The sequence below is a fragment of the Gossypium hirsutum genome, chromosome D05 (assembly GCF_007990345.1).
Source record: "Gossypium hirsutum isolate 1008001.06 chromosome D05, Gossypium_hirsutum_v2.1, whole genome shotgun sequence".
Taxonomy (NCBI): domain Eukaryota; kingdom Viridiplantae; phylum Streptophyta; class Magnoliopsida; order Malvales; family Malvaceae; genus Gossypium; species Gossypium hirsutum.
Genome location: NC_053441.1, coordinates 3,346,118 through 3,367,928, shown reverse-complemented (window position 1 = coordinate 3,367,928; position 21,811 = coordinate 3,346,118). Strand labels below are relative to the sequence as shown.

Here is a 21,811-nt window from a genome sequence, read left to right as displayed (position 1 = left end):
ACCTATTTATTAAATATTTTTACCTATTTTTGTTATAAACCATTAAAAAATTAAATAACTTTACCTATTTCGTAATAAGTGAAGTCTGGATTACATCATTATAATATATGTTTTGTTTTTTCGAATAAACGTTATTTATTTGGTGAGAAAAAAAAAAGGTAAAAATATTGTACGAATTAGATTTACTTTCTGGTACATCGTACAAATCAGAGAGTTGTCTCAAAACTGTAGCACCTGTTCCCTGCTGAAGATTCACGGCAGTTCCACAACGATTTGCTACCACTTCAATGTTTATATGGTAGTGAATAATATGCACTCAGAATTAATCAGTTAATTGAATGAGAAATATATATCGAGGATTTCCACATTCCATTATATGTCTTGTCTCCTGCCTATTATGGTTCAAATATGCCAACTCAATGGCAATTTTAAAACCCTAGCAACACTCAACCTTCCTTCATTAGCCAACAACAAATTCATAGTAATAAAATTTGAACTTTCCTGCCCTCCCTCCTCCTTTGATTAATTATTCTATAATTGTTATTTTAATTTTAAAAATAATTCTAAGGAATAAAAATGCCTTTTAATTCTGTCTTATTTCATTTTTGTTCAGTTATATTATACACCAACTTTTTATAATAACTATTATTTTGATAAATTCATTTAAAAATAAATTTTTATTTAATGAGATTATTATTTGATGCATGATAAATTTTAATTCCAACAGACTTAATTTAAAATATTAATTAAAGATATTTAACGTTCTTTTAATTCTACTTATATAGTTAAAAAACTTTACAATCAATGTATCAAACTTTTGATTATAAAGTTTATAAATTTTATTAGTACTTTAGTTCGGTAATATGATTTTATTAGTAGTTGTGAAAATAAAACGGTAATTTTAGTACCATCTATTCATTGGTAGTATTAAATTCTCTTGATAACGTGATATTTTGATAAATTTACCTTACATTAAATTACCTTAATTTATTTTCTCTATCAAATTTTGTTTATAATATTAGTTTTATAGCAATTGTATTTCAACATTATATTCTCTCCTTAAGAGTTTAATCTACATCACCATTACACCCAACACTTGTTGATAATAATTTAAAAACAATATAATGTAACATAAATGATACTAAATAATCTTATATTTCAATAATTTTGTTATTTGAAAAATTCTACATTCCATCAGCCAAATCTACGTAACCAAAATCAAATATACTCTTCCTATAAAAAGAGTTAAAAACCTTGCAAATAATATATATAGATATATAAATTGTGATACTGGTACATGAATAATTTGAGTTATATAAATTTAAAATTTGTTATTATATATAATATTTATAATGAATTTTTCATTTTATATAATGATTAATTTTAATTGTAATTATTGATATGATAAATTATAGCTTTTTAAATAATCCGAAATAATGGAATCTATTTCAAAGTCGTTTCATCTTTTCTTTCCAAAAGACTGTGATATGAAATTTATTTCCCAGACCACCATTACGGCATTACCATCTCCATCTTTAAGCACCCAGAAATCTTTTTTCCATTCTTAAACCAACATTTGGACCCACATAAGACTGACAAACCCTTGTCCTTCCATAATAGAGCTCATCAGACGGTCCAAAATTCAAATCGAATGAAAATGAAAGGGCTAATCTGCGGATTGCCGAAAAAAAAGCGGAAGAGTGCCACATAGACAGATGACAATCTGGCATTACCTTCCATCGTAGTAAGTTGTAAAACACCCTTTATATAAGTACCTAGCTTCTGTTCTCCATCCACCTTCATATCCAAGAAGAACAAAAAAAAAACCCATCGATTTCTCTGTTCCGTTTCATATTTCCTTTCTTTCATTTCCAGCAATTCAAAGAAAATTTGAAACAGTGATCTCATTTCTTTGTAGCGAAAATCTTCTCTTTTTTATTTCCACTGCTTTTGAACCCTTGTTCACCGGCAAAAGAGAAGCCATGTACAGATTGGAGAAAACAGTGTACAGGCAGGAGAAAGACAACCCATCTTTTTCATCTACTCTGCTTGACAAAATCTACCGTTCCATCGATGATGGTGACACCAGGAATGTTGACTTGAAATTCTACAGGGAAACAATGCAAAAGAAACAAAGCAAAGCTAGCGTGAGATGCAATGGAAGCAGAGTAGAAGAGGAAGATGACGAAATGTCGAGTTTCCAACGAGCTCGTTTGATCGAGAAATGGATGGAAAAGAAGGTCACTGAAAAGGCAAATGCAGGCAGGAAACAGGTTTCACATCATGATTATGATCATGATCATGATGTTCTTTTCTTTAGCTCCACTTCCACCTCATCCGATTCCAGTTCCGGTGGTTTCTCATCGTCGGACACTGAATCTATGTATGTTTCAAAATCGAAGTCATCATGTTTTGTAAGATCGAGGCCTAAACCAGTAAGGACCACAATGTCAGCTCGGTCGGAGAAACCACTTAAAACAGAGAAAACAGGGAGAACAGAGAGGGCTTTGTTTTACGAACAAAGGGAGTCGCATTTGCTCGATGATTATCATTACAATTCCGCCTCCGACTACACACCAAAGCTCGAAGAAAGTCTTTTCAAGTCAAAATCAAGAGCCACTAAAATTTACGGCAATTTAAAGAAGGTGAAACAACCCATTTCACCTGGCGGCCGTCTAGCGAGTTTCATCAATTCTCTGTTCACAACAAGTAATACAAAGAAAGCAAGGGGTCCGTCTTCGATGTTAAATTGTGATGATGAAAGGAAATTGAAGTCTGGACAGGTTTCAACCTGTTCTTCAGCTTCCTCGTTTTCAAGATCATGTCTAAGCAAGAACTCACCTTCGACGAGAGAAAGGTTACGAAATGGAGTCAAAAGAAGTGTTAGATTTTGCCCAGTGAGTGTAATTGTCGACGAAGACTGCAGACCCTGTGGGCAAAAATGCTTATACGAAGAACAAGACTCGAGTTCAGTGTCGGTTGCTGTCCCTACCGTATGGAAAATTAGGAAATCGCCATCGGGGAAGCTCGACGAAGAGCTAAAGTTACAAGCAATGGAGAAAAGTAGGCGAGTGGAAGAAATGGCTACTAAGTTTTTAAAAGAATATCATCTAAACCAAATGAAGGACTTTATTTCAAGGGACAATCACAGTAATTATGTGATGGAGGAGATGGAGGAAGATGAAGATGATGCAGCAAGCTATTCGAGTTCGGATTTGTTCGAGTTGGATCATCTTGTTCTTATTGGTAATGATAGGTATCGAGAAGAGCTTCCAGTGTATGAAACTACTCATGTAGAAACAAATCGAGCCATTGCTAATGGCTTGATAGCATAGTTAATTTTTCACTTTTCTTTTTTTGTTATTTTGGTTATAGTAATGACAAGGCTTTATGCATTATTCTATGGCCAATTTTAGTGTAAATATCTTTCCAATGGATTTCACCTTCATTTTTTGGGTAACATGTATCATTTTAGCAAATGGGTAGCATGTAAGAAATGAAAAACAAAGGCAAAGTGGTAAGATAGAAAGAAAAAAAAAAGTGGAAGGGAAGAATGGAATTTTGTTATCTTCTGTTTTTTCTCTGAAAAAGTGAGAAATGGGGATTTGATAATGCTTTTGATCATGATCTGAAGTGAAGAGATACTGACAGTGGCATTTGATTGAACAATGAAAAAGAAAAAGAGGAGTGGGAAAATGAAAGATTCGAATGAATGAATGAATGAAAGACAGAAGGATTGTGATGGTAAAGGCAAAGGCAGATCTTTGTTCCCCCCATGGGAATAGCGAAAGTTAAGAATTGAGATTAGGAGCTTTTGCTTTCTTTCTTGAACACTGTGTTGCCAATTCACCCATTCAACCCCCTTCCGCTTCTTTGTGAATCCACTTAAAGTAAATAAATAAAACCATTCAATAAGATTTTAAAACCCTACTTTGCTATGATCTTTTGAACCAGGTCGACCCCGGTAATTTTGTATGAGATATAATTCAAAAACCCAAAAATTCGATGTTAAAATAGAGAGCCATAAACAGAAATTTACCATTTAATCAAGTGGTTGAAATAGACTAAATTGAATTATTAGATTTTAAGAGGGGCTAGGAAATAAAATTATACCATGTTACCAATGGGGCAAGCCGGCAAGGCCATGCTCCCTGATTTCGCCCCCTGTTTTGAACCAAGATATGTTTAAATTAACAAAAGATACAAGGATGATAAAATTGTCTTGTTTGAAAGCCATCGTGAATTTTAACTGTGGAAGATAAAATTTTTGAACGTATTTAACAGATGAAATTAACCTTTTTTTTTAACTATGCAAACAACAATGCCAAATAATGAAGCTTTTCATGCTACAATAATTTACTGTGAAAAAGAGAAAAAAAGAGTACATCTCCCACTGAAGTTTACGAACATATTTATAAGTTAACAGGTAAAACGAAAAATATGTCAGAATCATTAATAGGAACAACCATTATCTGTTTTCTTTGTTTCTTTTTGGGTTTCCTAGGGAAGCAAGCAAGAAGATGGTCCACGAAATTTAATGGGATTTGATTGAAGCAATTTCAACAAGAAACAGAGTTATACGCTGCTGATCTCCATTATTACAATTCAATCTTAGGATCCCTTTACCTGGTAAAAGGGACCAAACACTGTAACTCTGCTCTTCAATTTTCCTACATTTTCTACAATACATCTTTGTCCAAACGATTGGAGAAGGCAGCGACCAGAGAGCTGAAAACGCTATGAAGTTGCCATTTATTACTGTAGACTTACTGCTTCCTCTGTAATCAACCTAATGGACCAAACTAGTCGCAAAATCTGTAATAAAGTTTAAATTTTTTTTTATTTCATTTCAATCGCTGCTTCCAAGACAATAGATACAAGGTAAGAAAATTGGAAAGTCCCAAACATTCATTTATTTAGGTTGAATACGATTAAAGCAATCGATAAGTATTAAATAAATAAGAACTAGAAAGAGATGTGCATATAAAATTATATTATTATTGGTATAAATTTTGCTTTTGGCAACCTCCAAGAACTTTGTAATGAAATGGATGGAGGAAACAGAGATAGTGACTCTTTAACCTACTTAAGGTTGATGTCAATAACTCTCAATTCATATATTAATATTTAAGTAGACTTTTATAATTGCCTATAAACGCATCATTAGTACTACGTGACAAGCATGGAACTAGAGTTTGTAATGTTAAAAAAAAAAAAGAAGAGTCGACCCTATCGAAATTTATGATTATCGGTTAGTATTTTTGGTATATTATTACAATTAAGTTGATTTAATTAATACATTTAATTTATACAAAAATATAGAAAAGATTATGAAAAAGAAGAATGGGTTTAAAATAATACGTAATAATACCATACTAATTACCGCATGTTAAGAATGGGCATGAGCCGCCCACTCAGCAGATGAAAAATCTCTTAAAATCAAAATCTAGTATGATCATGCACTAATAGACAAGCTTAAACTATACTTGTTTAGGACGGCAGTGGATTTGTAACTAAAATTCAAAAATTGTAAGCGGAGGATGATTTGTTTATTTACTTCACCACCTTTAGAGTTTGAAAACCTCTAAAGTAGTTTGTTGCGCGGAAGCGTGTGAAAGAGTAAAATTATTGTACTGAAAAATCACACTAAGTTCAATTTCCAGGAAAGAGAGGTAGATCACGAAGATCACTTAAATACCAAGTCTTTCCCAGCCAGAATATCCCTCTATCGTAATTTAATAGCACAATAAATCACTACAATCACATTCACAAAATATGCAAAACAAATAATAAAGAACACCAGAATTTTAACGATGTTCAGCAAATTTTGCCTACGTCTTCGGGCACTACCAAATATATTTCACTCCAAAAATTACAAGTGAAATTTACAAATAGAGAGAGAGAATAATGCCTTAAGTAGAGAATGGCAATTATGGGATGAAGAAAGTAAGCAATGGTTAGGCCTATTTATAGTTGAGGTTCAAGGATCAACTTGCAATGTCCCTATACAATTAGGGACCAAAATTGCAATTATCTCATGCCAACTTTTAACCCAACTTGCCAACCAATATTACTTTCTACTTTCGGTGCCCACCCCATTTGACTTTTCAAACAATGGTGGGTTCCAATAATCTCCACCTTGAAGATTTGATTACGATAATCTTATCTTCACACAATTCTTTCTGCTTTTGACAACAATACTTGATAGTGCCTTCTTCAACTGTTAAACTTGCAGGATATTAATCAAGTTCAAACAATGTTCGAACTTGGTTGCTGTTACCACATTGGTCATCATATCTGCGGGATTATCTGCAGTCTTGATCTTCTGAAGACAAATTTTCCCCTCTTCAATAATTTCCCGCACAAAATGGAATCGTACATCAATATGTTTTGTACGTACATGATAGACTTGATTCTTTGCTAAATGAATAGCACTTTGACTATCACAATACACGTTAATATGCTCCTGAACCAACCTCAAGGTTTTAGCCATACCTTGTAACCAAATAGCCTCCTTTACAGCCTCTGTTACAGCCATGTACTCGGCTTCTGTGGTTGACAATGCAACTGTAGACTGTAGTGTAGACTTCCAACTTATTGGTCCTCCAGCAAGTGTAAACACATAACCGGTGGTTGATCTTCGCTTGTCCAAATCACCGGCATAGTCAGAATCAACGTACCCAATAACATCTTTACCAAGTGTATTATCCTCCTTGAACAGTAATCCAACATCCACGGTCTTCTGAATATACCGTAGAATCCATTTCACAGCTTGCCAATGTCCTTTTCCAGGATTATGCATATACCTGCTTACTATACTAACTGCCTGTGAAATGTCGGGTCTTGTACACACCATTGCGTACATCAAGCTACCCACTGCATTAGAATACGGAACTTGCAACATGTATTCTCGTTCCGTATTCGTCGAAGGAGATAGTTGTGCAGAAAGCTTGAAATGAGAAGCCAACGGGGTACTTACAGGTTTTGTCTGCTCGTTCATGCCAAACTGCTGTAGTACATTTTTCAAATACTGCTTCTGAGACAAGCTAACTCTATCATGAGCTCTATCTCTCCATATTTCCATGCCGAGAATCTTTTTAGCTTCTCCTAGATCTTTCATCTCAAACTCGAGATTGAGTTGAGTCTTCAATATTTCAATCTCAACTTTGCTCTTAGATACTATTAGCATATCATCAACATATAAGAGCAAGTATATGAAAGTTCCTTCTTGTAGCTTCTGAAAATACACGCAATGATCAAATTTACTTCTTGTGTACCTTTGCCCTTTCATGAACTGATCAAATCGCTTGTACCACTGCCTCGGAGATTGCTTCAATCCATAAAGCGACTTTGTCAGTTTGCAAACCCAATTTTCTTTTCCAGCAACCTTGAATCCATCTGGCTGAGTCATATAGATTTCCTCTTCCAAATCACCGTGTAAAAACGCAGTCTTCACATCAAGCTGAACTAGTTCAAGATCATATTGCGCAACCAAGGCTAGCAAAATCCGAATAGACGAATGCTTCACAACTGGAGAAAACACTTCATTGTAGTCTATTCCTTCTTTCTGAGCGTAACCCTTTGCTACTAATCTAGCCTTGTATCGAATTTCATTTTTATCAGGAAATCCTTCCTTCTTTGCATATACCCATTTGCATCCAATTGCCTTCTTTCACTTGGGTAGTGTCACCAACTCCTAGGTCTTATTTTTATGAAGAGACTGCATTTCTTCATTCATTGCTTGCTTCCACTTTACACCATCAGGGTTACTTATTACTTCTGTGTAAGTAGAAGGAACATCATCATCTGTAATTGGAAGTGCATAGGCCACTATATCATCAAAGCGAGCAGGCTTACGAATCTCTCTTCTTGGCCTTCTATATGCAATTGAATCTTGTTGCTGTAGAGGTTCTTGGGTAGGAACCTATTCATCATTTGTCCCTTCAATATTAGTTGGATCATCGTTAACCTTTTCAAGCTCCACCTGCTGCAAAGTACTACTGGTTTTGTCATCCTTTTGTGAATCCTTGTACTTCAACATGGTTGATTCATCAAAAGTCACATCTCTACTGAAAACAATCTTCCTTGTATCAGGACACCAGAGACGATATCCTTTTACTCCATCAGTTATACCCAAGAATAATGCTTTCTTTGCTCTTGGGTCTAACTTAGATTCTTTTACATGATAATATGCAGTGGAACCAAATACATGCAAAGAATCATAATCAGTAGCAGATTTACCAGTCTACATCTCCATAGGAGTTTTTCCATTTATTGCAGCTGATGGCAAACGGTTAATTAGATGGAACGCATATGTAACTGCCTCAGCCCAAAATTCTTTGCCCAATCCAGCATTGGACAACATACATCGAACTTTCTCCAGTATAGTTCGATTCATTCGTTCTGCCACCCCATTTTGCTGTGGTGTATCCCGAATAGCGAAGTGTCGCACAATGCCCTCATCTTGGCATACTTGTAGAAATTGATCGTTTTTGTACTCAGTACCATTATCTGATCGAAGTCGTTTGACCTTTCGACCAGTCTGAGTCTCCACCATCTTCTTCCATTTCAGAAATGCATCCAAAACTTCACTTTTTCTTTTCATTAGATACACCCATACTTTTCTTGAATAATCATCAACAAAAGTAACAAAATAGTGCATACCTCCCAAAGAAGCTACTTTGGTAGGTCCCCACACATCACTGTGAACGTAGTCCAGAATTCCTTTCGTATTGTGAATTGCTGGACCAAATTTTACCCTCTTCTGCTTGCCCAGAACACAATGTTCACAGAATTCCATTTTGCAAGAATTTACACCTTTCAATAAGCCTTGCTTCACCAATGTCTGCAAAGTTTTTTCACCAGCATGTCCCAATCGCATATGCCATAATCTAGTAGCCTCTGAATCTACATCTTTTGTAGAAACTGTTGATGTTGATCCAATAACTGTACTTCCATTTAAAAAATACAAGTTATTTCTTCTTGTGCCTTTCATCACCGTCAGTTGCCCAGCTACTACTTTTAGTAATCCATCTCTCAAAGTGATTGTGAGCCCTTTAGATTCTAGGGCACCTAATGAGATAAGATTTTTCTTCAGGCTAGGTACGTAGCGAACATCTGTCAAGACTTGGATTGAGCCGTCGTGATTCTTCAATTGGACTGTACCCACTCCCATTGTCTTACAAGCACTATCATTGCCCATAAGAACAATTCCACCTTCTAGCTCTTTAAGACTAGAAAACCAGTCCTTATTAGGACACATATGGTAAGTACATCCTGAATCCAAAATCCACTCATCCGTTTGACATGCCATTGCCATGCCAACCAAGCTAAAGTCTGACTCCTCATCATGCTCCGCTACACATGCATTAGAAATAGCCTTGCCCTTTTGTAGCTTAGGACAATTCTTTTTCCAATGCCCTTTTTCACGGCAAAAGACACATTCATCTTTGGCGGGTCTCCCTTTGGACTTTCCCCTTCTACCAGATTTGCTGCTGTGTGAACGACCTCTTACTGTTAAGACTTCTGCGGTTGTATCTCTGTGATCTCTTTTATCTTTCTTTCGAGTCTCAGATCTATACAACGCACTACAGACTGCATCAAATGTGATCGTGTCCTTCCCATGAAGCAATGTGGTGGTAAGATGATCATATTCATCAGGAAGGGAATTCAACAATAATAATGCCTTGTCTTCATCTTCAAATTTCTCATCCAAATTTAGCAAGTCTGCTAAAATTTTATTGAATGAGTTCACATGGTCATTCATCGACATACCGGGTGCATACGTGAATCGATAAAGTTTTTTTTTCATATAAAGCCTATTTTCAAGACTTTTCGTTAGAAACTTTTCTTCCAGTGTATCCCATAACTTCTTCGCTGATGTCTCCCTCATGGCAGAGTACTTCTGCTCTTTGGCCAAACATAGGCGGATTGTACCACACGCTTGTCTATTGATCTTGGCCCACTCCTTGTCATCCATCTTGTTAGGTTTTTCTTCAATGGCTATATCTAGCTCTTGCTGACATAAGACATCCAGGATCTCACATTGCCACATACCAAAATTATTGGTACCGCCAAATTTCTCTACTTCAAATTTTGCATTTGTCACAGTAGTCCTTGCTGATGACGATGCTGCTGCCATTTTTCTCCTCAATCCCAACTACTGTATACGTGAACAGTACCGTATACGTGAATAGTGTCGTATACGTGAATAGTACCGTATACGTGAATAGTGCCATAAACGGTCGTATTCCCCAAGTACGAACCTGGCTCTGGTACCAATTGTTGCGCGGAAGCGTGTGAAAGAGTAAAATTATTGTACTGAAAAATCACACTAAGTTCAATTCCCAAGAAAGAGAGGTAGATCACGAAGATCACTTAAATACCAAGTCTTTCCTAGCCAGAATATCCCTCTATCGTAATTTAATAGCACAATAAATTACTACAATCACATTCACAAAATATGCAAAACAAATAATAAAGAACACCAGAATTTTAACGAGGTTCAGCAAATTTTGCCTACGTCCTCGGGCACTACCAAATATATTTCACTCCAAAAATTACAAGTGAAACTTACAAATAGAGAGAGAGAATAATGCCTTAAGTAGAGAATGGCAATTATGGGATGAAGAAAGTAAGCAATGGTTAGGCTTATTTATAGTTGAGGTTCAAGGATAAACTTGCAATGTCCCTATACAATTAGGGACCAAAATTGCAATTATCCCATGCCAACTTTTAACCCAACTTGCCAACCAATATTACTTTCTACTTTCGGTGCCCACCCCATTTGACTTTTCAAACAATGGTGGGTTCCAATATAGTTACAACTAAATTAAGCTTCATTGTTTAAACAACAACTAATATAGTAATAACAAGATTGAAATTAATTAATCAGTATTAGTTATGAATCTATCAGTTCTAAACCTAGGGTTTATATATATATATATTTATTTTGGGATAATCTCTCCTCTCTCCCTCTATAGTCTCTATTTGTTAGAGACGTTCTCGTTAATTGAATTCATAGAGCATAAAAAATCAGTCACAAAATTTGTCCTAATGGATACATGGGAAGCGAAACTTGCTACTTTTCATAAAAATTATACCAGTTAAAGTTAGTAGTTTTGAATGCATTACTTAATGCAGTTTTGGTTGTTTTGAGCATTAGGGTTATAATTATCATCTTGTTCTTGCCCTCGTACTGCTTTATTCATTTGTAATTAAGTTAGAACGTGTGGGATAATAGTATAATTGGTTTGAAGTTTGGGTAGGTGAGTTTACTCTTGGAACAAGTTCAAAATTTGAGCCGGGATTAAACAAAATTAATGATCAGCTTTGAGTAACCATGATCTTCTTAAGGGCTTAAATTACCTACTGATCAACCCACAAAACTTGACTAATCCTTAATCTTATATATATTTGAAAGAATCTTTTATGTCAAATAATTTGTGTTTCAAATATTGGCAGGCCCAAGGTTGTGGTAATAAATTGGTAATTTGATAGAATCGAGTTGTGGAGAATGGAGCATAACATTAGCTTCAAGTTTCTAAGTTTATTTGTGTCGTATAAGGCAGGAAAAAGACAAACATACTAACAACCAATGAGTTGATAGACAATGGGGGTTAGGGTTCCATTCCAGGGTGTATTCCATCTGGTAAAGCGCTTTGGAAACTATTTCAGCTTTTAGTCTATTATTTTCTTTTTGTGGGAATCAATTCCCATAAACAAATCAAGAACCACCCCCCCCCCCATTGTTTTTATCTTCAAATGCAGAGAGAAAATGTCACTATTTTGGAGCCTACTATCTGCTAACGAATAAGATGGCAGCAAGTTTTTTTTTCTTTAATGGGTTCATAAATTTAACCACCATTCATAAACTTAAGTCGAACCAACCCCTATTAACAATTTTTAACTTAGCAAAAACCGCGTATGAGTCAGCAATGGCCAAACAACCTGACCTGGCCTGCTTCTCTGCAACTTGGGATGGTCTATTATTTGGCTACTGTTGCTTTGGTATAGTAAATGACAAAGATTTACGATTGGCGATCCCAAGATGAGTTTCCATAAGATCCTTACCAGCTTTCCCTTTTTCTTTTCTTTGATCCATAAAAGTAAAAGAAATGAACTCAGATGCACGAGTGAGTTCATGTTTGATCCACAAAAGATTCAATCTTAGCGATAAAGGAACATATAGAAAATGAAAAAGAAGAGAAAGATATTTAACTTCTTTTTGGAGCCATTTAACGTAGCTTGTAATCTTCATTGTTTCAACGACCCTATTCATTTCTTGAAGTTCAGTTTTCAATTTTTAGAGTGAAGCAAATGACCTAACCTGGTTGGTCTATTCATTTTCACTTATTAAAAGCTTTGATTTCAATATAGCAGGAGGGTTTGCAAGGACGAAATGATGAATACAGTATAAATATAATTGCATTAATTTTCACTAACCATGCACGCTTTCTAATTTGCAGAGTAGAGTATGGACCATGTTTATGGTGGTCCAATTTTGTATGGATTCTGAATGTGTTTCTTAGGTAACCACGCTTGACAATGATCATCAACTTCATTTTTCACATCATCTTTTTGGCATTGGACTAAACGTCACAGTTCACAATTAACATTAGCCTATAGTTTCATTAGAATATCCGTCCAGAACAAGAATAAGACCATTTTATAAGGATGGACCATTAACATCGAAATGAACTAGGCAAAAATAAAATACAACATAGAAATGAACTCGACTTCGGGTACCCCAGAGCAGAGAAGGGGCACCACCGTATCGCATCACCATCAACAAGCTCTATTAACGAGTCCCGTGGTAAAAATAGATAAGGCTACGACATCTAAGCAATTTTGCTTTGGATTTAAAGATTGTTTGGAAATGGGTCGGTTGCCTCTACGAACCCACAGCATTTGCAGCAACACCAACAAGGAAAGCAACATCGAAAATTAGAGCACCAGGTATAGACTTTGGACCACCTTCTTATTCTCGTCACTGCATTTTTTCTTTCTTTTTTTGGTATTATCATTGAAAATGTACATAAGATACAAGGCCTCATCTGAATATTGTGGTCCATTCACCCTTGAGGCCCGAACTCTTTCCTTTTCTTCCACAAGGTAAACCACTGTTTTCATCTATTTGATTTTAATTAACATTAAAACTATAAGCAGATGAAACGTAAGTGGGTCATAAAAAAAGACCATGAAAAGATGGGCCTTAAAGAGTTTTTCTGATTATGTATGATTTGGGCTTTGGTGAAGGTGACAGAGCTTGAACAGGAAGTCCAGAAACAGAAAGAAATTCGGAGCATGTACAAAATGAGAATGGAGAGAACACAAGACTATTTAAGGTACTGTCTTCAAATAGCTCAGGATAATGGATTCTTGGACCTTTTAAGTAACCACAAATCTCCTGTTTCTCGGGATGTTGTCCTAAATATCGATACCACCAGTCCTCAACTCCCTGCCCCGGTTTCTCACCAATCAGATCTAGGTCTACTCATCAACCAAGCCAAGTTGAACGGGTGGTTCATTGACCCCATCGAGGTAATGCTTACGGGATTGCATGATCGTTTTGTTTCTTCAGAGCAGTCAATGACATGTTTTTATAACTTACTGGAGCAGATTGAATTGCGAGAAGTAATTGGCCAAGGAAGTACTGCAGACATTTACAGAGGAATTTGGCGAGGCCTTGAAGTTGCGGTGAAGTGTATATATCCCGATTTCTTCGAGAAAAATGAAAATGGTGTTTCATTTTTTGCTCAAGAAGTCGAGACATTGTCTAAGCAGCGCCATCGCTTTATACTACAGCTAATGGGTGCATGCCTCGAGCCGCCTATGCAAGGTTGGATAGTGACGGAGTTCTTGAGCATGACGCTGAAGGATTGGCTACATGGACCGGGAAGCAACAGGCGAAAAGAAAGGGTGATACCACTCCCTCCGTTGCAAGAGAGATTGAATAAAGCCGTGGAAATTGCACAAGCAATGCAATATCTCCATGAACAAAAACCCAAAGTTATTCACCGTGATTTGAAGCCCAGCAACATTTTTTTAGACGATGCCAAGCATGTAAGGGTGGCTGATTTCGGGCATGCTCGGTTTTTAAGTGACGAAGAAATGGCACTTACAGGCGAAACAGGCAAGAACCGATCTCTTTTGCTCTGATTAAGCCACTCCGAGCTAGTTATTTGCTCTGAAATTTTGCTTGTCCTCTCAGGAACTTTTATTTACATGGCACCAGAGGTTATCAGATGTGAACCTTATAACGAAAAGTGCGATGTATACAGCTTCGGAATCATTCTGAATGAACTCATCACAGGCAATTATCCTTATACTGAGACCAATTATGGACCGGCCAAGGTATTTTCAATCGATTATTCGTTAACATTGTATCATCTCTGCTGCTAAAATATTACAAGTTTAACACATAACCATCGGATGATATTGTTATTATTAGATTGCCTTGGAGGTTGGAGATGGAAAGCTAAGACCAGCACTTCCAGAAGACAATGGCGAATGGAAGGAGCTGATCGAGCTGATTTGCCAGTCATGGGATGGAGATGTTTGTGTTAGGCCCACCTTTGCGAACATTACTTCCACTCTATCAAATATCCAAACCAGATTCAATGACAATAGCATCCCATCCATCCATTAAGTAGCCATGGTTCAGTGGCAATTTTAAAATGTTCAAATTTATATAGATGTTTAATTGTATTAATTTTCAGTTCTGAGAATTTTACATTTTCTTTTTGACAAAATATGAAAGAGTATCAATTACAAAATAATATTAGTATCAGTAAGACTAAGCATATAAAGTCATCTATCTAATTGAATTTGGTCAACAACTTTTGAACGAGCTGCATGGAATATTTTGGGGCCAAATGGGTAATTCTTTCATCATTCTGATCAGAATATGATGAGCGAAATTCGCATCCTTTGGTATTTGCTTGATTTTCACATGCCAATCACGTCTGCATAGTTCTTGAATTCTTAAAATCAAATCTTTGTTCGGTTAACCTTTAATACCTCCCTGAATCTCCTTGATAGCTAAAGTATAATCAGTCTCAGCAATAACTCTTTCTCATTTAGCATCCCAAGCTACCCGAAGACCTCTATATCTTCCAATGCTACGTCTATCCCCACATTCATCTACCAGACTCATCTCTTACTATTATTGTCGAAAAGACTAAAACTAAAGACAAAATACGAACTTTATCAACATTCAACTTAAAAGAACCAAGAAGTGATGAATAGGAAGCGACTAAATTACTTGACTTCTACTTAATAGATCTCACCTAATACCATCAACACTAAATAACATTTTCAACATTAAAAGGGTTATCTTGGGAAACTACAAAACTAGAAGAAAAATATATATTGGGAAATGCGGAATGAAGCAATTATAAAACACGGGGAGGGAAAATTCATTAGCAATTTTGTCCAAAATCTTGTATTGTAATGCAAAATATTTTTATAATTTCCACATAATGGTAACATATGGAAGGGAAATAAATGATTGTTAAAGACTTCCACTTAGTCTTTCATTCCGATATATATTTTACCTGAAGTTCTATTTCAATTAAAATCATTTGTGTTTTACTAAAACAATTCACGCCTATTTACCTCAAATCAAACAACTTTAATTCACCCCATTCTAAACTTTAACTCATTTCCCTAAACCTAAAAATTAATCTTTGTTGGTGTCCCAAATTCAGAACAAACCTATCAACAACTCAGGCTCCGTTTATTTCACTGAAAATGACTTCTAAAAAATGATTTACTTTTTTAAAAAAGTTAATATTTTCTGGTGTTTGGATAAATCTGTGTAAAATATTTTCTGTTGTTTGGTAGATTTCTTAAAAATATTTCATAAAAGTCGTTTTCAATGAAAGAAACATACATATGAGATTTTATTGTTTTTATTATATTATTTAATTAAATTTATTTTTATCTATAATTTTATATTTTACATTGTTTTTGCATATATTAAAAATATTATGTTAAATTCGGGTTCATTACGACGTCATTTTTTAATTACATGACTACCAAGTGAGTATTTTTTATTTAAAAATGCGACATTAATAAAATTGACAAAAAAATTTTAATGATGTCAACAAATAGACTTGATTTTCAAGTTTGAAAAGTAAAGGGGTTAAATTTTTGAAAATAAAAGTACAAAGACTAAATTACAAATCTGTAAAGTGTACATAGACTTATGACATATTTTAACCTTTATATACTACAAAACATTTATTATTAATATATTTATAATTGTAATAAATATTTATTATTAAATTATTAACATTGAACATTTTTAATAATACATAAATAATATTATTTAAATTTATTATTTTAAAATTTATTAAAACAATAAATTATATTTATTATATTAATAATATATTATATGATTAAATATAAATAATTAAATATGTATGTTTAATAATATTTGAAAATATAATATTTTAATAACTTTAAATATTTTAAAAATAAAAATAAAATTTATTATCAATATAATAATATTAAGCTTGATTTAAGTTAATTTTTATATAAAAATAAAATTATCTATAGATAAGTTCTTTTCCGGAAAATGACTTAGGCTCTTCAAAATGGTAAGTCATTTTATAGAAAAAAGGGCTTTACGTTGACCTGTGAGTCATTTTCCATTGACCAAGCTGTTTTCCGTTAAACAAACACAAGAAAATATAAAAAAATATTTTCTGTAAAACTTTTTACATGTAAACAAACGGACCCTATGGGCAAATTTTCGATATTGTTTCTATTTAAATCCATTGTCTCCAAATAAGATAACCCGCGGAAATCTAACATAAAATGTTAGTCAACCTAGAGTTTGTCAAATACAAAAATGATCAAACTCAATTATGATTTTGTATCTAAGGTCAAAATTTTCATCATTTCGAGAGTTATTTTTGTAGAAGATGAAAATCATGAGAATTAAGTTGACTACACCGCTCTGAATAAATTGGATTAGAGAAGATATTAAATATGAATAAGTGTATAATATTTAATCTTATACCTTTATAAATTAACAAAATATCATTATTTGATTAGTGCCTAAAAACTAAAATTTTAAAAATCATCCTAAATTAAATTATTTCCTTAAAAATTAAATAAAAAAATCTCAACAAATTTTTATCCAAGGCAATGAAAAACATGAATAACGTTTATTGGTCCTGTATGAGGGAAAAAAGGAGAGGGCATATCTAATTAGCATAGGTTAGATGCACATTGTTAAACAAATTTGACTTTTGTCATGTAAGATTAGGTGGATGCTTATTTTGTAGTTCAAATTGTATACTGGAGGTTAGCTCAATGTATATTTTATATTTCATCTCATATTCCAATACTATGTCGTTTTTATTTCAATATAATTTTGGTTTAACTTATTTTAATCGTTTTCTTAATAGTGTTAAATAGAAGTTTTGGATTTATTAAATACAAGCGTCACCAAATAAAAGCTACGTCATGGCCTAAAGCTCAAACAAAATTATAGACCGCGTTGCAGAGGAGCGACACCCTATCTCGTACTCACAGATCTTCAAATTCCCAGATTACCCTTCATATGCTCACCGTTTACTTCCGGCTCCCGCCCTAGTTTTCTACAGTAATCATCACAAAAAGGAAAAGCAAGGGTCATTCTCGTCCACGAATAAAAAGTAAGAGTTCGTCCCATTAAAAATAAATATATATGCCATCTCCCTGCACCTAGAACAATGAGTTTAGCCATGCTAAGGACGGTTTAATAGTTTATTTTTTGTTTGACTCCATTGTTGACTCTCTCCAAATATATATCTCTGTTTCCCACTCTCTGTAGTGTTTTCCATTTTTCCTTCTTAGATTGATTTTCTTTTTCTGTTGTCTTGTTAATGTGAGAGTAATTAACTAGTGCAATTGCTCGTCTTTCACTGCCTCAACCAAATATCTCTCAATCTTCGTCTCTTTCATTTAGTTCTATTTTCCCTTCATTTTCCGGTTCTTTCCTGCTCTTTATTTGGTATCTTTGCACTGCTTTGAGTGGTGCACTCCTGGTTCTTCCTTTGTACGCTTTCTGGGTATTTTTTGGATGCTTACTTTATTCTGGAAACCTTTATCTTTTTTCAGGTAAAAGTGAAAGGATTCGCTGCGACTAATTTATTTATGATTTTTTCTTGCTAAAGTTGAAAATTAATAGTCTATTTTTTTAGCTAATTAAGTTGATTCTTTGTTTCCTATATGGTGCCAATGTGCCATTGATTTAACGGAGATGTTCTTCCAAGCTACTTTAACAGCTGTTAATATTTGATTAAGGAAAAGTCTCACTTTTTAAATGTAAAGTTTCCTCTTTTGTTCCTAAATGTGAACCTGGTTCTGTTTCCTAGGCGAAAGCTAACTTCTTTGTTTAATATTTTTATCTCTTACCAGGGTTTTGACGGAAAATTAAAGAAATGGCGGAGGGAAACGGTGGTGGAAGACAAGTGGTGATTAATGTTGCCGGTGAAGGGCCAAAAGGGTCTTCTCCAAAAGAAGCAGAGGCTTTGAACCCTAAGCAAAATTCTCAAGGTGCACCCAACAAAGCTTCGACTGAATCTGGTGCTGTTACTGCAAGTAAGCCACCAAAAGCCCCAGTTGCAGGTAATGAACCTCTTCTTAGACGAAGGTCATTTGTTAAACCCAAGTCAAGATTTGGAGAACAATCTTATACCCCTGAATCTGATGAAATGGAAGAAACTAATTTAGCTAATCAAGAACAAGTTGGTTGTAATTCACCCATCAATAAGGCCTCCCCTAATAACAAGTCGGCTAGAAGTATTAGGACGGACTCTGCTGTGTCGAAAACGTTATCGCTGGCTTCTAAAGGCTCCCCTGGGGAAAATGAAAATGAGGAGATAATTAAGAAAGTTAAACAGCATAAAGAGCAGCATAAGGGAGTGAAAGCTAAGGTTGTGATTGAGTGGGTTGTATTTTTGTTTCTCATAGGGTGCTTAATAGCTAGTTTAACAGTAGGTAAAGAAAAAAATATCCTTTTATCGGGTTTGGAAGTTTGGAAATGGTGTGTACTTGTGGTGGTTATATTCTGCGGTATGTTGGTTACTCGTTGGTTTATGCATCTAGTTGTCTTCTTGATCGAGATTAACTTTTTGCTTCGGAAGAAAGTGCTATACTTCGTTCACGGTTTAAAGAAGATTGTTCAGGTCTTCATTTGGCTGAGTATAGTACTTCTTACTTGGGTTCTTCTGTTTCTTGATGTTGAGAGATCGAAGACTGCCTCAAAGATTCTAGATTATGTGACGTGGACTCTAGTGAGCATCCTCATTGGAGCATTTTTGTGGTTGTTGAAGACTTTGATGTTAAAGATACTGGCTTCGAATTTCCATATGAACAAGTTCTTTGACAGAATACAAGAATCAGTCTTCCATCACTACATACTTAGGACCCTTTCGGGACCACCATTTATGGAGATTGATGGGATTCAAAAACCGCCAGCTCATTTGATTGTTAGTAATGCAAAAAAGGGTAAAGAACCAAAAACAAAAAGGTTGATTGACATGGGAAAAGTCCATAGATTGAAGCGAGAAAAAGTTTCAGCTTGGCATATGAAGGTGTTGGTAGATGCCATCACGAATTCAGGGCTTTCAACAGTCTCCGAAACATTAGAGGAAAGCGCGTACGATGAAGGTGGCAAAGAAGCAGAACAGGAAATTACTAACGAGGAGGAGGCACAATATGTTGCTCATCAAATTTTTGCACACGTTGCACAACATGATAGTAATCAAAATCGCAAGTGAGAAAATCCGCCCTGCATGATGCTTCTAGTGATTTTCCTGCCGACTTTTCTAATTATTATTATTTTAATATTTCCTTACCCTAACTATTTGCTCTTTTACAATCAGTTACATTAACGAGGATGACCTCTTAAGATTCATGATTAAGGAGGAGGTGGATCTTGTGTTCCCTTTGTTCGAAGGATCGAGCACTGGAAAAATTGATAGAAAAAGTTTCACAAACTGGGTGGTAAAAGCTCTTTGTGAAAATCGGATAAATCTTGAGCAACTTTTTGAATCTTTTCATATTTTACACAGTGTGTGTGCTTCCTTGCAAATGGAAAATAGCAAGTTTTTATGGTTTGAACACAATCGGACACTATAGGGTGTTGCTGCAATGAAGGAAAACCATCCTTAAAGATGAGGATTTTTTTATTAACATGCCCGTTGTTGTTATTTTGTACAGGTAAAGGTTTACACGGATCGGAAAACACTAGTACATGCTTTGAGTGACACCAAAACAGCCGTAAAGCAGTTGAATACACTCGTGACAGTGGTCCTAATTATTGTTACTGTCATCATATGGCTTCTTTTGCTGGAAATTGCAACCACGAAACTGCTTTTGCTCCTTTCATCGCAGCTTGTAGTGGCTGCTTTTATGTTCGGAAACACCTGCAAGACTATCTTTGAAGCTATAGTATTCGTGTTTGTGATGCATCCTTTTGATGTCGGCGATCGTTGTGTGGTTGATGGTGTTCAGGTAACTATTGAAAATGACATTCTTACATGCATTTATGGGAAAGTTACTAATTATGCTTATCACTTGGTAATGGTAACTGACAGTTGCTGGTCGAGGAGATGAATATTTTAACGACTGTCTTTCTGAAACTTGATAATGAAAAGGTGTACTACCCGAATTCAGTTTTGGCTACAAAGCCCATCAGCAACTATTATAGAAGCCCGGATATGGGTGATACAATAGAGTTCTCGATTGATTTTTTGACCCCAGCAAAGACAATAGGCAGGCTGAAAGAAGAGATAAAGAAGTAAGTTGACTTTAGTTCAAGCATGTAAGGTGTCTCCATGTTATATAATATTTTTTATTATGTTTTGATCTCGATAGTTGAGTATGATTTTTATTAGGTTTATCAGAACTTACTGTTCTTTGTTCCAAGTTCGTTTTGGTCTGTACAATTTATGATGTTTCTGCTGCCATGTCTTAATCAGGCATTTGGAAGCTAATACCCTGTGGCGTCCTAATCACCTTGTGGTGGTGAAGGAAATCGAGAATGTGAATAAGTTAAAGATGGCTCTCTTTTGTAATCACACGATGAACTTCCAGGACTTTAGAGAGAAGAACAGGCGTAGAACCGAACTGGTTCTTGAGCTGAAGAGAATTTTTGAGGAGCTGGGTATACGATACAATCTTCTTCCTCAGCATGTGAATCTCAACCAGGTCAATCAAGACAGGCCGGATGCAACCTATGCGACCACTTGGTCATGATCGCGTATTATAGGTATGCATCCTCATCCTTTTGGCATATAATAAAGAAGAGGCCACTTATTATGATATTTGATCCACTCTTTTACCTGTTTGCATTTGATACATAAATAATTCTAGATCATTGTAATTTATTGTAGTTTACGTCGAAATGAAACTTTTGTCAGAGGTCGAGGAAGGCATTGCATTGATGAAATGGAACTTTCTTCGAAATTTACTTCTAAATTCTAATGGCATCTTTGTTTCAACCAGGGATGAAATGGGCGAACAGTGTTGCCCGGAGCTTAGGACAGGAGTGGTAAGTAATGAAGCCCGTTCAGCTGTTGTAATCTAACTTGAACCAAGTGTATTTTCAGATTTAAGATTACTATTATCGAAGTCTTTTAAGACCTATGATGCTATGCCGGTTTCAAGAATAATTTTCCTCATGTTCTAACAGTCTTGAGCTCTATTATTAAATGTCAAACTTAACCTCTATTCATCATCAATTTGCGAATATATATTTCTATCACATAACCAACAAACAAGTTACAAAAGGGAATATTTACATCTTTCT

At 35.0% G+C, this 21,811-nt stretch overlaps 3 protein-coding genes across 5 annotated transcripts; all 3 read left to right on the top strand.

Annotated features, from left to right (window-relative positions):
* The first annotated feature begins 1,676 nt into the window (after positions 1–1,676).
* Positions 1,677–3,460, top strand: LOC107907041 (protein BIG GRAIN 1-like B). The gene has a single exon (XM_016834238.2). The coding sequence runs from the start codon at positions 1,983–1,985 to the stop codon at positions 3,333–3,335; it is 1,353 nt and encodes a 450-aa protein (XP_016689727.2). The 5' UTR covers positions 1,677–1,982; the 3' UTR covers positions 3,336–3,460.
* Positions 3,461–12,956: 9,496 nt separating this feature from the next.
* Positions 12,957–14,746, top strand: LOC107903279 (serine/threonine-protein kinase STY8). Its single transcript, XM_041093144.1, has 3 exons — positions 12,957–13,542; positions 13,621–14,355; positions 14,453–14,746. The coding sequence occupies exons 1-2, from the start codon at positions 13,237–13,239 to the stop codon at positions 14,158–14,160; spliced, it is 846 nt and encodes a 281-aa protein (XP_040949078.1). The 5' UTR covers positions 12,957–13,236; the 3' UTR covers positions 14,161–14,355; positions 14,453–14,746.
* A 2,979-nt stretch (positions 14,747–17,725) lies between these two features.
* LOC107907042 (mechanosensitive ion channel protein 10) lies at positions 17,726–21,743 on the top strand. 3 transcript variants are annotated; one of them, XM_016834239.2, is made up of 7 exons: positions 17,726–18,114; positions 18,415–19,774; positions 19,884–20,004; positions 20,221–20,514; positions 20,598–20,800; positions 20,982–21,271; positions 21,508–21,743. In XM_016834239.2, the coding sequence occupies exons 2-6, from the start codon at positions 18,438–18,440 to the stop codon at positions 21,256–21,258; spliced, it is 2,232 nt and encodes a 743-aa protein (XP_016689728.1). In that variant the 5' UTR covers positions 17,726–18,114; positions 18,415–18,437; the 3' UTR covers positions 21,259–21,271; positions 21,508–21,743. The 3 variants fall into 3 exon arrangements, with proteins under 3 accessions (XP_016689728.1, XP_016689731.1, XP_016689730.1); XM_016834242.2 differs by having other exon boundaries at positions 21,396–21,743; XM_016834241.2 differs by having other exon boundaries at positions 17,726–18,321.
* The last annotated feature ends 68 nt before the right edge of the window (positions 21,744–21,811 follow it).